The following is a 17,288-nucleotide window of genomic DNA, read 5'->3' as shown; positions in this document are numbered from 1 at the left end:
TTTTTGCATAAATTGTTACAACAACTCAATAAAAAATATTTTATTCCCGTGACTTGATTATATTCATGATATTCGTTTTATTTATCCAGAATATCATAATTTGTATACATTTTATATACATATCTATGTACTAATATCACAAACAATATACTGTGATTTCTCATTAACAAACTGAGAAAATAGCTTGATTACTGTTGAGGATTCTGTTATGTTGTTAGTGGCAGTATATCTATCTATTTAGTTGTGTATAAATTGATTCTTCTGTATCTGAAGCAATCAAGCTATTTTCTTATAAGGTTCTTGTGTTTGTTCAATTATTACAAGTAATTTGAATTATATCAATAAATATTATGTTGAAAATTTAAATATAATCTGCTAGACTTTGGAGCATATTCTAGTTAATATAAAAACAATACCTCTAAATTTAACACTTAAAAAAATATAAAAATTGAAAGGCCCATATGCTTGTCTTTTGAAGTTTTGATGATAGGTATTCGGCCCATTCCAGGCAACCGGCCATCTTAATAACCTAAAATATTATTACTTCCTGAAGAGGCGATTTTTAAACAACTATGGAAATTATGCATTTAAGACCCAAAGTCCACTTCTATTTGATCACTTCTCCTATTTGTTATCAATTTCACCATATTTATCCTCAAACTTATGTTATTCATTTGTTTTTAGGTTATTTAGATGAAAATTATAACCGAAAAATGGATTGAATCTTAGCTCAATTGGCGTGAATATTATTGTCAATGTTTGAGGATGTGGATTCGAGTGCGCTGAAGTACATTATTCTTCTATTTATGAGTTGAGAGGGGCTATGAGTAGTTCTAAATATTGTGTCAAAAAGAACATATATGATTAGAATTTTTAATGAGATTGTTCAAAAAAATTATAACCGAAAATAGTCTCCAACACTCAACACTTACCAATAATTATACACCAAATTCTAAATGAATTTTTAGACTTGGATGAATAATTTGACCCTAGAAAAAACAAGTCAATGAAATTTGTGATGTTGCTTTTATATATTCTCAATCTAGATTTTATTTTGATTTAAGTTTGCATATATTTAAATCATCATAGTGTATTATAATAGTTGATTTCGATTATAAATAGGCTTAACCGGCAAATCGGGTACTATACCCTTTTTATCATATTGGCACCTAAACTTTTATTTTGTCGTAAGTAGTCTCTAAATTATTTTTCCTCCAAATTGGTATTTTCATTAACTCAATGTTAGTCAAACAGTTAAATCTATTTAAAAAAAAAACTTAACCCGCAAATTAATTCCCAAACTATATAATTTTCTAAGTTGATATCTAAATTTTTTTTTCATAAGTGACACCTAAACTATTCTTCCATTACTTATTTTATACCAAAATATTATACATGTTTAAAAAAAAATACCTAGCAACAATATATTGTCGTATCTTATAAACTTTACAAAATAAATTTTTAATTTTTTAATTGTGAGTAATTTTATTTTCAAACTTCATCGCCTGCTTTCTCAACTTAACGGGAAAAATTTCTTTAATTGATCAAAACCAATGTTTCTAGAACCAGGTCGATCAGTTGAACTGGTTGGACCGAAAATTGATCGAGATGCCAACTTGGAGATAGGGGTTGAATCAATTGACCCGCGTACCGATATAGACTGGTTAAACCTAACTAAAATATCGATTGAACTAGTTTTTCTCTATTTTGAAATATTTTTTTATTTTTAATAAACTTTTAATAATTTATTTTATTGAATAAGACAAATCGATCAAACTAATAATTGGTGACCTGATCAGTTTGACCATCGTCCTGTTCTAAAAACCTTGATCAAACTTTTGTTTCTTATTGAAAATCGATCAAACTTTTAATTTTTATTATGTGTATTGTTTATATTTATAATTATGATTTTAAAATTTCCAAATCAAAACGGATAATACACTCGAATTTTCACGGTAAAAGTATCATGGAGGCTCATGTAATAGGAGTTAGATTGCATTTTATCCACTCTAATAAAAAAAAAGAGAGCAAATCAGTCTTTGTATATTAGATTAAAAAGCAAATTGTCCCTTTATGTTAAAAAAATTCATCCATTTGCACAGTTAAAAATTAGCGTGGTTAATAAAATAACAACATAATGGCTGCCATGTGTACCTCATGTTGGCATACGGAGACCAATATTTAATAGCAGAAATAGATAAAATTTTTAATAGAAAAATCAATTTACTTTTTGATCTAATGTAGAAAGACTAATTTACCTTTTTTTAATAAAAAAATATAATTTGACTCCTAATATATCAACCCTTATAATAATTTTACCAATTTCCACCACAGCTATTCACAGATTTAATCATTGTTCCACACCATCTTAGTAAAGAATTCCAAAAGTTACTTTAATAGCCAACAACTCTACAACATTAGATTCATGAATTTCCATTAACTTGTTTTATTCCCCTTGGAAGTTATATAGTAATAGCAGAAAAGAAAATTCCCTTTAATGGCCAAAAAAAAAAAACACCATAATTTGCTTGAATTTCAACATTCTCCAAATGGGTTTTGTGTTGTTAAAATTCAATTATCATAATTATAGAATAAATTTATTAGATTGGTGGGTGGAATATTTATAATTGTTTGATGCACCTCTGAACTTTGTACAAGATGTATTACTAGATAATAATATTAAATCTACATTGATGTGATGTTTTGAATAATAAAGTAATCGTTTAAAGGCAGTCAATAATTTCTACCCAAAAAAGAAGAAGAAGAAAATTGAAAAAATGGAAATAAATAGTGTAATTGTGGAATTTGGGGATCGTTTTGGAAATAAAAATGAAAGGTAATTTCATTGCTTCATGCATCTTGCTAAGCCGGAGTTGTTGAAAACATTTAACATATTTATTCAAGAGCTGATGGGCTAGAAAGTTTCCATTTTCAAACACTAATTATTTACATTTTTTATGTAATTTAAGCAATAAAAAAGGGGGGGGGACAGCTTGTTATACATTTGAATTTTGGTAAAAATTTAAATAATTTCTTATACTTTTTTTGTCAAAAGAAAATACTGTAAAAACACTAAGGCGTTATTTGAAAAATAGAAAATTAGATGTTGCAAAAGAATCAATATCGAATAAAATAATATTGTTTGATAAAATTAAATTTTGATTTTTTGAAAATTATTAATTTTGTAATTTTAATCTTATAAATAAAATGTGTATTGTTTGGATATTTTTGGGTAAATGCTAAATATAATAATTTAAATATATTTTTTAAGAAAAGAGATAATTTGTTTTAAATATGATTTTAATTATCCATTTATCTTTTTCAAAACTTTTTTTTGCTAAAAAAGTTGTATTAATTAAAAGATTAATATCATTATCAAATACATTTAAAAAAGTAAACATTAATTTTTTTCAATAAAATAAAAATTTTCAATGATTTATCAAACACATATCTGCTTACATAGAGTTAGTCCACGTACTTTAACAATAGTGAAGATTATCAAAGATTATTACTATTCTCAATATGCAATATTATTTGTTTTGAAACTTTAAAGATCATCAATTTATACAACAACAATAGTAATTTGATATATCGGTATTAATACAAGTCTTAACAAAAGGAAAGTTAAGGAGGAGAAAGTAGAGGTGCAAAGTTGATTGATTCACCTAAATAGAGGCTAAGATAGAGGCTAAGAAGACCAATTGTAGAGCAAGAGTACTTAGGGTTTGTTTGTGGGGAAGAAGATCCCTTTCTTTTTTTATTTGGAAGGTATTTATAAGAGATACTCCTTGTTTAATAATGGTGACATGACAAGATTATTATCATCATAGAGTATGTAAAAGACATGTTCAAGGGTCCTATTATGTTATGTCTTTCGAGGATGTAGGAGGTTGTTATGCCTAAGTAGATCTTAATTGTTTTTTAAGAAAGTATTTACACTGAAAAAGTTAAACTTTGTTGAGTGGTAACTTGATGGAAAGAGATGTTCTTACTCAAGGTGGGTGGTCTTCACGGTAGATAGATAGAGATGGAAGGTTGGGTACTTGAGAACATCCCAGCAGACGAAAAGTGGAGAATTGTCTTCGGGTGTCCACCTAGTGCCTTATGGAAATGACACGTGTAGTTTACCCTTAAATTATGAAATGCTAGTTCTCATTTTGTAAATTTTTTTTTATTTTTAATGTTTAAAATAAAAATTTATGAAAATTGAATGAACATCTATAAAATTTACCTTTACTATAATAAGAGAAAGGTAAGACAAACCATTTATTTTGTAATTAACCAAATAACACATAATTTTCAAAATATTAAAAAATCAATTATTAAAGAAATCAGATTATATATGCAAAAATAGAAGTGCACCGTTTGCCCACGTGTACAGTTACCTAGTAGAAGAAAACCTCGGAAATGGAAGACCCCACCCCACCATTCAAATCTTCCATTTTGGTAATTAAGGCCATGCGATGGGATGGGAAGGAGAGAACCAACCCAAGGGACGCTGAGGGACCCAAAAAGTGACATGGGTGTCAAAAATTGAAAAAGAATAATTAAATGTGCTCCTAAGGAAAGAAATGAAAATACAACAAAACATCATTTTTTCAATATATGTATAAAAATAAATTATTTCAAAGTAAATAAATTGAGTCTTAGTTGATTAATATAAGTATTATTGTCAGTGCAAGAGAACTTAGGTTCGAGTGCGTTAAAGTACATTATCCTCCTATTTAAAGATTGGGAAAGGGCTATGAATAGTTTTAAGTATTGCATAAAAAAGAGCAGTCATATGAACTTATAATAAGATTAATGTTAAAATATAAGGGAACGAGATATATTAATTCAAAATGATATATTTTTCATTTTCTATTTTTCAATTCTATCACTCATACCTATGAAAAAATTATTTTCTCTATATATATTTTTATTTTTCAACTTTTTTTTTAAATTTTACATCTTCCTAATTTTCTTTCTGCTGTATGAATTAGATTTGTCCATAAGTAAAGTCGGGTGCCCACCGAAAAATAGTAGGATTTGAGCAAAAATTTTGGTCTGAAAAATGGGTTTAGACAAAAAAAATATGACCTATTTTCTAAACAATTCGAGCCTCGAGTAAACTTTCTTTTACCCAGGCCAAATCCAAATTTGCAAAAAAAACTGTTGCTATTTTTTATTATTTTACTATTATGTTACTAGTATTTTGTTGTTATTATTTAGATATCGTATAACTCTTGTTTTATTATTAATTTTGCTACTACTTTAAATGTATTTGTTTGTTAAATTGTACTTCTTTGATATTTAAGTATATATATATTTTAAATTTTTTTCTATTTGTTGAAAAATATTTATTTAATATTTTTAATTTATTTAATATATTATATTTTTAAAATTTATTTTATATAAAAAAAATAATAGATAAAAAAATTAATACAAGTGAGCCAAATCGAATTTAAATTTTAATATTTTTATTCAAATCAAATCGAACTAAAATCTAAAAACAAATCTAAATTTTTTACTTAATCTGAACTCGATCCAACCCGATTGATAGAAAATTTTAGTACGGATGAAAGAAAGCGCCCGAATAAAAAGCATGTGGTTAAACGTCCATGGTCTAAGGCCAATCCATGTCATGTGGAATATATTTTGACAGGGTAGACCCCAGAGGAGCCAATTCATGAATTAGGCGTGGAAACCGTCCTGGTTTTAATGGCTGCGCCGTTGTTTTCCCAACTATATCTTCACAATTTACTTCTCTTTTTCAGAATTCCATCCCACTTTTTCAAGTTTCCAAAGTAGTTCCTTTTTTGGTTTGCAATCGTCTTCTTTACCTTCTTTTTGGCCTTTCTTATTTTTTAAGGTTAAATACCTTTTTTTTATGTACGGTTTAATTTTCTATTAAACGTTTATGTTAAAAGCTCAGACAGTTGCTAAATAATAAGAAAATAAGGAATACATAAATTATTTATGTAGTTTGGTTTCTTTATATTCATGGAAGAATATTTATTATCTTTAAATACTTACCAAAAAGTAAACCTTAAATTTATTACATTTTAGTTATAATTTTCTCACTTCTTCAATTTTGATGACTAGAACTTTTACTATTAAATTGATTCTTTTGAACTTAGTTTGTAAAATCACAACACAAGTTTTACAATTAAAATACACTCTCATAAATAATATTTTTAAGTGGTCGCTCAAATCAATACATCAACCTATGCAAGTCTCTAAATAAAATTGAGTTTTTGAGAATTATTAACATAATCTAAATCTATCACAATCTTTTTTAAACAACAATTAAACTTATTGAATTCAATATAATAATAACAATATTCGATTCAACTTTCTCGATCTAAAAGATTAGATTGACTTGATTTGATTTGATTCTCCAAATATGTTTCCTTTAAGTGATATAATTTTTTGAGTTAGATACAATGTACAATTTTAGCACAACCCAAATATTGGTTTAAAAAATTGCTAATCCCATTGATATGGAAAGTTGCTTGTGACAGTGAGTACTACCTCAAGCATGTCTCTATCATTTCATATTTTTTAGTAGTTTATTTTTTAGAATATATATTTTTTAAATGTACTAATGTTTTAGTTTTTTTTCTTTAACGTTAACTATTTATATATTGGGGAATCATCAATTAATAAAAAGATGACGTATCGTCACTTGTGTAAAATAAAAAATATTGAACGCTTTAAAAATAAGTATAAATAAATTTATTTTAAAAAATAAATAATAATTGTAATAAATAAACATAAATATCAAATAAAAAACTCAAAACCCAACATTTCAAATCTATAATCTGAAACCGAAAGAAAAAAAATTGTTTAATAAAGTTAATAGTATTTATTTTCAAGTCCTTCAATGTTTTTTAAAGTTAATAATATTTATTTTCAAGTCTTTCAATATTTTTTACTTTACACCGATGATGATGTGTCATTTTGTTATTAATTGATGGTGCATGAGACCTATATATATTGATAGTGAATCAAATATTAATCTTGAAATTTCTCTTTAAATAAGAAATATTTTATAAATAGTAAGATTTAAAATTTAAAATTCAAAAATTAAATTAAAAATAAGAAATATTTATAAATAGTAAGATTTAAATTTTAAAAATTTTTTTAAAAATTTTATTATAAGTTTTGATTATATCTGTTTTTCTTATACAATACATAGAGCTATCTATAGCACTTCCTAACTCTTATAAATAGGAGGATAATATGTTTCAGCACTGGTGAACCCACTTCTTCTCACATTAACACTAATATTTATATCGATCGAGTTAAGACTCAATCCACTTAACTTTAAAATTATTGATTAAATTAAAGTCTGCTTTTGCAGATGCTTTGTTTAAAGTATTAGGCGATTTTGTTACCCTGTCTTTGCTTAGAATGGGATGGAGAGGAAAAGAACTATGTAATTATTATATTAATAAGAAAATTAATATATTAATCAAAGGGCTGTTATAATGACACGCTGCAGGCTTCAATACCACAAATTCAATAATATGACATTCCCATTATTAAATAATTTTAATAATAATAATTTTATTATTATTATCAACTCTTAAAATTTTATATTCACTCACCCACAGTGTAATGTCAAAGGTCCAAAATCTATACAAACTACTATGATTAATTATTAGGATAAACTTTAATGAACTAGATTCAAACTATTATTAAGATTATATTTTAGTAACTTAATTTAAAAAAATTATAAAATAATTTTTAAATTATTCGAAAGTTTTTATTTAAATCATTAAATTATTAAATTTAACTTATTTTTTCTAAAAATACTAAACTGAACTTAAGGATATTTGAAGAAAAACCTAAAACATAATAATTTAAGTTAGATTAATTCATTAAAGGATAAAGAAAGGCACACAAAATATTTTTTTAAAAAGCCACATGAATATTACTTAACTAATATGTATTATATGATAAACAATGATTTAACGGACATATCAATCATTCATTAAAAAATTAACAATTTAGTGACTTTCAACTAGTTAAATAATCATTTTGTAATCTTTTAAAATTAGATGATTACAGTAATTTTTCGAATAATTCTATGGTTATTTTATAACATTTTAAAATTAAATAATAAAAATATAAACTTACCAATAATTCAATAACATTAGGTATAGTTAATCTTAATTATTAATATGCGAAACAAAAGAGACTTGAGAAGAAATTAATTGGAAGAGAATGAGCATTTTTGCCGCTACATTATTCATACAAAGGTATAAATTTGAAGGGTAGATAGGTATGGATTGTCGTGGGCAGTCCAGTCTAGGGATTTGATAAAGGTTAGCTGACAATGATTTTGCCTCATTCTTAGGATATAAATTTCAAAGTAAAGAAAAAGCTTTTGCCCTTTTGCAATCATTTTTTTTCATTGTTGAAAACATATGTTTGCCTTTTCTCTCATATTGTGATGGGGACGTATTAGAATTTGATTCAATGGACACAAGTTTTCTATCTCTTTCATTTACTCCCTTTCTCCTTTTATATTCCAAGGACACTAATTATGGGTGTGAAATTACTTTTATCTTTTTATCAGGTGTGATTTGAATCAGATTACTTTTAAAGAAGATAAACACTTGATGAATAGGCTACAATTTAGGGTTCGTAGCTTCAAATTATGTTATTTTGTTGTTTTCTTAGGGTGTGTTTGATAAATCATTGAAAATCACAAGTATATTCATTTGTTTTACGGTCTGAGTCTATTATTGTTTGGGCGGGAGTGGAAGGATTCGAATTTAATCCGAATACCTAGAAAAGATCAAATTTTATTTTATTTCAATTGTGTTTGATAATCATATTAACTTTTTAATTAATATTTTCAACAAAAATGTATTGAATATGATAAGTGACTAGATAGCTTGTGAAAAAAAAACTTGATTTTATTTTTTAAAATCTTATTTTTCAAATAAATTATTTTCTCATTTTATTAAAAATTAAAAATTCAAATTGTATCATTTAATTTTTATCCAAAATTATTTAAAATAAAATAAATAATACCATTTTAATAAGATTAAAATTATGAAATAATGAAATTTCAAAATTAAAATTTAGTATTATCAAAGAAAATAATTATATTTTATGCTTAATTTTTATTGATATATTAAACAGATTTATCATATAAATTCAGTGCTTCTAAAATTTAGTACTAAAAATTCAAATTTTAATTTGCCAACGCATAATTTTCAATTTATAAAAAACACCCTTATTCTTATTATAATTATATTTTGGATGTATGGGCTTTAGAAATTAATTAGGTAGATTTTCATGTTAGAAAATTGGTTACCATTGATGATTTTATATGACTTATTTGGTTAGGTATGCTCCCACTAGTTTCCATGCTTAACAAAAAAAAAAAAACATTTAGAATTAGGGAAGAATATATTGTATTGGAAAAAGGTCACCCATGCGATGGGCTGAGGGGACAAAACGTCAAAGATAATTGGATGGTATTTTTTTAGTGAATTACAATATAAAAATAAAATTTTAATAATAATGTGATTAGCGTAACTTAAATTTAGATCACATTTAAGGTGGTGAATATCCTGACCATCAAGCTAACATACAGAATTCTAAATTGAATGCTTTTTAATACTTTACAAATGAAATATATGTATGTACTATAAACTTCTTCTGCTACACTTCAGAACTTTTAGAATAGAGATATTGAACCTTGGTACACTTTACTGATTATCTTAATTATTATTGGCAAATAAAGTCATCTTAGGGGTACAGCTAGTTGTTTAATCAATTTTTTTTAAAATTTTACATCTAAGTACTCCAATGGTGTTACATCCATCACTTCTAATAATGCAAAAAAGAAAGAAAGTTGTAGAGGCAGCCGCAATTGAAGTAATAAAATTATTGTTTAGAAAAAAATCTAAAAAACATAATTCAACATTAATGGATGGATGAAATTCGGATAATCCAAATCAAAATTAAGATTGATATATTTATTACACCTCAAATCTGATTGGATGATTTAATTAAAAGCCTTAACAACATATCAACATTTCTACTTATTTTCTATCGGATTATGTGATCATATGAAACTTTAGTTACTCTAAAGGGGCATGTTGTCTACCACCAAACCAAGACACCACCCAAAAAAAATATACATTAAAAAACATTAGGATTTGACTCTATACACCATTGGTTTCACTTTCTTTTTCATTTTGTTCCAACATATCAAAATGCATCCTAAAAATCTCGAAATCTTCTTGTTAATGTCTATTTGACAATGGATTGGATTTGGAAATAAACTCACACGTTTTCGAGTTCTTGTAAAATAAAAGTAGATCAAAAGAGAAGTGTAGCTTATGCTCTGAATTACTCAACAATACTTAAGTTAATCCAAAAATAATAAAAAATAAACTTGTAGAAGAAGAATCCAAGTATAATAGAAAAAGCAAAGAAAATAAAGTTATAGGGAAAGAAATGACATAATTTGTCCTTATAATCTCATATTATCTCTTATTTGTTCCTTATCGTTGAAATAACATAATTTTATTTCTAAAAAAAAATAAGGTTGTGAAGTGTTAATACTACTTATAATAGAAATGGTTTCTCCACCTTTAAATTATCTCAAAATTTGTTATTTTCTTCCTAAGACAGTTTTTCTCTCTTCTTATCTGTCTACTATAATAGACTTAGACATAATTTGCTGAACCTTATTAAAATTTTACCTAAAAAATTAATTTAAACAAAATAATTTATAATCCATTCAACATTTCTTAAAAATTGAACCTAATATAATTTTTTAATACAATAATTTACTCTATTCATACCACACCTACATCAATAAATTATGTTTCACGCTTTTCTTCTACTTATATTGTAAATTTTAGACACTATCACCTAGCTATTGAATTCGTGTAAGCAAAGTTACCCCATCAAAAGCTTCCACCATATAAAATATAATCATGTCAATAAAAATAATGCGTCTGTTAATTGTACAATTGATTTTTCACATTAATCAAATTATCTAAAAATATATTATAAAAAAATACACTCACGTCAAACCTAAGTGGATTGATTAATGTATAGACCTTGTAGATTTATATATAACTTCTGACAGTTTTTGTTTTATTTGGATAAAAATATTATAGAGTTCTTTAAATTGAGAATCGAGTTATATTTGCTCTTTTTATGTTAAATCAAAGAACAAACTAATCTTTCTGTTATAAATTTCACCCAAATCTACTATTAACAATTGATCACTCTAAGTCTGTATGAAGTACACGTGACATGCCGTGTGTAACTGTCTGGTTATTCCATCAACTATGCTAATTTTTAATAGAAGAAATGGATGGATTTTTTAACAAAAAAGATCAATTTGCTTTTTGATCTAATATACATGGATTAATTTGTCAATTTTTAGTAAAGGAGACAAATACAATATAACTCTTAATACAGGGGCCTTGAGGAGACTTTTACCTTTTATTTATTAGGTAAGATATGGTGTAAGAACCTCGGTTTGCTTCCCTGCTCAATTTGGTGTTTAGACAGTGTGTTCAAACACACGAGTTTAATCGGAACACGGGCAACAAGCAAAAAAGAGAAGGAGAAGAATGAACACGAGATTTGCGAACACGGGCAACAAGCAAAAAAGAGAAGGAGAAGAATGAACACGAGATTTGCTAACGCAAGTTAAATTCACTAATCTTAATAAGTGGAGCCTTACTCAATAAATGATTTTATTCAACAATCGATCTAGTAACCTATTGGCTAAAGCCTAATCTACTATTACAGCTCCAATAAATAACACTGACTTGTTACAACGCACTCACCCCAAAAATCTAACAATACAACTAGTAAAACTCCCCAATAAATCCTATGAAACAAGTGCAAAATACAAGTAAAAGTCGACAACAAATAAACTGACAAAATCAGCAAAAGCACTCTCCAAAAGATGCATCTTTACATGCAAAATAGTTGCCTATTTATAGGCCAAATGAGGCAGTATTCAAGATCAAGTTTTGTGGAGATAAATACTTCAACTTGATGCATTATAATCTAGGATAAAAGCCTCCAAAAATCATACCAAAACACAACCTTATTATCTAAGTTTAGTAGATAAATCACCAAATAAATAGTTTAAATGATAATGATAAGCTTTATGTGATAAGACATGTTGATCTCTAGCTTCCATTGTTTGAGATAAAAAGAAATACATCTTGAAGTCCATTTGCCTATGATAAAAACATATATGTAGGCCTAAATCAAAATACCAGCATCTCATAGTACTCAAATTGTCCCATAGGTCTTGTCTGAACAAATGTTTAAATAATTGTTTCAATAGGATATGTTCAATCATCAGTCTTGTATAGCCTTCCTACTAAAAATCTCCCATTTTGATTTTGATTTTGATTTTATTTACAAAACACATAAATGATACATACTCCCCCTATCATCATTCCACAAACACACATGAGATACCAAAGAATCAACTAAATAAAATCTCATGAAAAATGTTATAACACATAGCCAGTATCTTGCTCACATGAGCCAAAATTAGCTTCCTAAAAAGTAAACCATCAAAAGCGACAAGCATAAAAGAAGCATAAGAGAGGATGATATAGTAATTTAAAAATATTGTGATTCGGGCAAGTTATCCACGAGATTAGCCTATCAAATTTCAAGTAAGGGGATGAGAGTTCAAAAGAAACTACAATCAATGGGTGGCCTAAGGCCTATTGGGGTAAGCTTTGGAAACTCAAACTTCTACAAAAAGATCATAGTTTTCTTATAGAAACTATGCGTAGGATGTTTGCCTAGTAGAGTAGAGTTCTGAAAGCATATCAAGTTAACGAATGATTTGCTTATTCTTTGTTCAGACAAAAGGAAGAACTATGAACATCTCTTCTTGGGTTATCAGTTTACCTAAGCAGTTTGGTTTGGTAGTAATTGTTGGTTTAGAGTTTCTAACTTGGATCATACTAATATTTGTGAGTGGGTCAGGAGATGGATTGTTTGTTGGGGTGATGGTAAACTTGATCAAGAATTAGGTGTGGAATTGGCTTGTACGTTGTAGCCTATCTGGTGTTAAACAATGATGAATAATAGAATCCTAAATCCAATGACCGTGATTCTGCAAACAAAAGATATTGTTAAACAATGTATGATAGTTAATTGAAGGGAGATTTCAGGATAGAAGAGAAGATGGCGATACGGATGAACTCTTTAGGCAGGATGAGGAATACCACTTGTGAATGATAAGGTCTTCATTAACCTCTTCAATATTAGAGAATTACTTGTTGATGTGATTGAATAGAGGTTGACAAATTCTAAGTTATGCGGTGTAAGGAAGAAAGGCTTAAGTATGGTCAAGAATTTGGGAGGTGACCTGGATTGGTGGTACTAATCCTTCCTATGTCACATTCCATTTGACAGATCAAATTACATTTCCTGTTGTGGAAATCTCATTTTTGTACCATTTGGCCTTTGTTTTCTTTTCTTTTTTCTCAATAAAATTTCATACTATTTCACGTGCAATAATGCGGTATAAATCTTTTATTTCTTTTTAATCGTGGTTTCGGTCGCAGCACATTTAACATATTAAATAACATAACCTATGGAAAAAACCCTGAAATTTCTTATAAAATCCCTTTAAAAAGCTCACTTCTTCACTCAAAGTTCAAGCTCAATCCCATCAAGGCTGATATCCCAATTCATTCTTTTGGGGGGGGTGTTTTAGCTAAACAATATCAAGTTTTCAATTTTGAGCTGAAAAGAGTGAAAGATCAATGGCAATGGAAGCAGTGGTATTCCAGCAAGACTGGTTTGGTTACAACGGCAAAGATGTGTTGTTAGGAGGGAATTGGAGTTACGGGTTGGGGTTGGGGTTGGGGAAAGAAGAAGAAAAATTCTGCTTTAAACATATTCCCGGCAACCAAACATCAGATACCAATAATCTAGTTGATGGAGATCATCGGGTTAGTTCTTCTTCACAAACTTCAATGGCTCCACCATTACCCCATTCCAGTGGTCCGTCGGCTGTGGGTCGCCGGAAGAGACGTCGATCCACCAAGGCTCCAAAAAACAAGGAAGAGATAGAGAACCAGAGAATGACTCACATCACAGTTGAGCGCAATAGAAGAAAGCAAATGAATCAATATCTTTCCGTTCTTCGATCTTTAATGCCTCCATCTTATGCCCAAAGGGTATGTATGTTTCTCTTTTAACTAACCACTGCAATCGCATTCATTATATCCAACTAAGATGTGAAAGATATTGTGTTTTTTTATAGGGGGATCAAGCATCCATTATAGGGGGATCTATCAATTTTGTAAAAGAGCTAGAGCAAAGGCTTCAATGGCTAAGTGGTCAGAAAGAGTTAAAAGAAGAAAGACCAAAATTTGATGACTTCTTCACGTCCCCACAGTACTCAACACCCATTGGTGACATAGAAGTTAACGTAAATGAGACGCATGCAAACCTCAAAATAAGATGGAAAAGGCGACCCTCTCTGCTCTTCAGATTGGTTTCAGGCTTGAATGCTATGCGTCTCACCATCCTTCATCTCAATGTCACAACCGCTGCTCTAATTGTCCTCTATTCTCTCACTCTCAAGGTAATTATCTATTATTACCAAATAATTGCTACTATTTAAGACGGATGTGGTTATAAATTGATGTTTGGGAATGCAGGTAGAAGATGATTGCAAGCTGACTACAGTGGATGGAATTGCTTCAGCAGTGAATCAGTTGCTATGTAGAATTGAAGATGATGATGGTGATGATGCTATGTTCAATTCATTTAATTCAATTCTCCCATGATTTTGTTTCCCTCTTCAATTTTCACTTTTCTCACTTCTGGGTGTCCAGGAAATTCCCTACTTCCATTCATGTCCCTTAATTTCGCATTTCATTCTTCAATTAAATAACAATTAAAATTCTGCCTCTTTTCCCCCTTTTTAAGTTCTTTTTTTTTCCACAAAATCATTTGGATTCAAATAAGTTTTAACTGCCGAATGAGTTTTAGTTCGATTAATATGATCATTAATGTTAATATAAAAAAATATGAATTCAATAATATGTATTATCTTATTATTTAGTTTTTATTTTTCAAGACATCTAAGATCGAATTTATTTCTTTTATTAATATGATTCAACTTATTTTAAATAATTTGAATCGAGAGTTAGTGATACAGTTCATTCTAAAAATTATATCTTTCATATAGGAAAAATATGGTAAATAAATAGTTTTTTTTTAATAGTTGTAAGAGAAAGACGAAACACCATTTTAGAAAATAATTATTCAGAAAATGGAAATTACATAACAATGGTGAGAGTGAGCATGGACTACGTCAATTCTAAGGGCATATCCCTCGGAACATGTTTTTTCAATTCATAACAATGTATGTCCCAAACTAACGATGGCAATTTATGATTGTAGTTCTCAATATTAAACTCAAGCTTTAAGAGAAAATTTTTTAAACAATCATATTATAAGTTCTAATCACATCTGTTAGTCTTTCTTTCTCTAACTCATAAATAGAAAGATAATACATTTCAGCGCACTCGAACTCATGTCCTCTTGTATTGATAACAATGTCCATGCCTATAAACACTTTACCATTTCACTTATAACTAAAGTATTGTTATAAAATAAAAAAACAGATAGTAAAGAACAAAGAAAATGGGAGAGCAAAATAGAAAGCGTATTTTATTGATTAATGAAAATTCTCTACAATGTTTCTCCAAAGTTTATATTTATAGACATAAGAAGTATACATGAAATAGAACTCTACTTCTAATGACTATTAGAATTTAAAATACATCAAAATCTATCTTAATCTTGATGTACATCCACTTAATAATAATATATTCATAACATCCTTCTTGAATATCCATTGGTAGATAATGTGTCTTATTAAAACCTTACTAAGATGAAAACCCTGTGGGAAAAAAAATTCCTAGTGAAGACACATATCTATAATACGCATATCATACTATCTCATTAAAAACCTTACCAGGAAAACCCAATGGAACAAAACCTCGGTTAAAGGAAAAAGAGTACAGCACGTATTTACTCTCCCTTATGAAAACATCATATAATATCTCATATTCTACATATTAAATCTTGAATACTAGCTTTTCAAATGGCTATTTGAATGTATTTACTAAGTATTTATATCACCATTCTTTTGAAAGTCATGAGTGAGGAAATTTTTTGGAGAAATATATTATGATATCTTCAGGAGTTTCAACAATAATCCTAACAAACTTTAATAATGATTTTTCTATAAAAATACAAATAGATATTTTCTATAAAAATCTGGCTATCGGATGATGTGATATGGCGTATTATGGGTGTTCCCCCTCTACACCCTTCTGAAGGGACTAATAGAGTTACTTGGTGCCATACCTCGTCAGGGGTTTTCTTTGTAAAAAAATGCTTATAGGATTTTGATAGAAGAGTCTTGGAATGATAAAGATGCTAAATAGAAGTGTGCTTGGAAGTTTTCAGGTCCTTAAAGGGTTCGTTTCTTCTTATAGACTATTCTGAAACAAAGACTTTTTAGCAATGTAGAAAGAGTTAAGCGGGGAATAATAGTCGATCTCATTTTTCTTCTTTGTGGTCATGCTTCAGAAGATATCCTTCGTATTCTTAGAGATTGCACAATTGCTAAGGCAATCTGGAGACAGGTTATCCAAGTAAGTTATCTAACGAATTTTTTTCAAACAATTTACATGATTGGATTTATTTTAATACGCAGGACACTACCAAGATACACGAGGGAGGAGCCAACTGGTCGTGCCTCTTTGGTTTATTTGCTTGGTGTATATGGAAAAACCACAACCTTTTTATTTTTTAAGGAATAACTTGGAGCCCGGAGGAAATAGTTAAAGTTTCAAGCATTTGGGCCAAACAGTATTTTTCTAAAATCATTGCCGATTCAATTGGCTATTGTGAGACTTATATTAGAGAGTCGACAAGTGAGAAATGGATCTTAATGAGTACAAATGGTACCGTTCAATTGCAATCTGGTAATACAACTACTGAGGAAATAGTGCAGGATGAGACTAGTGATTGGGTTTTTGGATATAACAGATATCTAGGGAAATGTTTAATTTTTGATGCAGAACTTTGGGGAATCCTGGAGGTGTAACACCCCTAACTCGAATCCGTCGTCAGAATAAGGTTACGGAGCATTACCGGAGTTTACAAATCAAACAGACAGAAAATGCAAACATTTTATATCACATAGCATTCATGTCAAAAACCAATCAAAATCATACATATTGTCCCTTAAACGA

General features: G+C 28.4%; 1 protein-coding gene across 1 annotated transcript; it reads left to right on the top strand.

Annotated features, from left to right (window-relative positions):
- The first annotated feature begins 13,608 nt into the window (after nucleotides 1-13,608).
- On the top strand, nucleotides 13,609-14,929 carry LOC107894792 (transcription factor bHLH94). Its single transcript, XM_016820006.2, has 3 exons — nucleotides 13,609-14,189; nucleotides 14,276-14,599; nucleotides 14,676-14,929. The coding sequence occupies exons 1-3, from the start codon at nucleotides 13,773-13,775 to the stop codon at nucleotides 14,802-14,804; spliced, it is 870 nt and encodes a 289-aa protein (XP_016675495.1). The 5' UTR covers nucleotides 13,609-13,772; the 3' UTR covers nucleotides 14,805-14,929.
- The last annotated feature ends 2,359 nt before the right edge of the window (nucleotides 14,930-17,288 follow it).

The sequence above is a fragment of the Gossypium hirsutum genome, chromosome A13 (genome assembly GCF_007990345.1).
Source record: "Gossypium hirsutum isolate 1008001.06 chromosome A13, Gossypium_hirsutum_v2.1, whole genome shotgun sequence".
NCBI classification, from domain to species: Eukaryota; Viridiplantae; Streptophyta; class Magnoliopsida; order Malvales; family Malvaceae; genus Gossypium; species Gossypium hirsutum.
The sequence above is the reverse complement of the archived record's forward strand: the minus strand, read 5'-3'. Positions and strand labels throughout refer to the sequence as shown.

Bases quoted from the DNA above. Each gene is read 5' to 3' on its own strand.
- LOC107894792 (XM_016820006.2), top strand. From the start codon at position 13,773: ATGGCAATGGAAGCAGTGGTATTCCAGCAAGACTGGTTTGGTTACAAC. The intron at 14,190-14,275 runs GTATGTATGTTT...GTTTTTTTATAG, and splicing joins CTCCATCTTATGCCCAAAGG to GGGGATCAAGCATCCATTAT. The intron at 14,600-14,675 runs GTAATTATCTAT...TTGGGAATGCAG, and splicing joins TCTATTCTCTCACTCTCAAG to GTAGAAGATGATTGCAAGCT.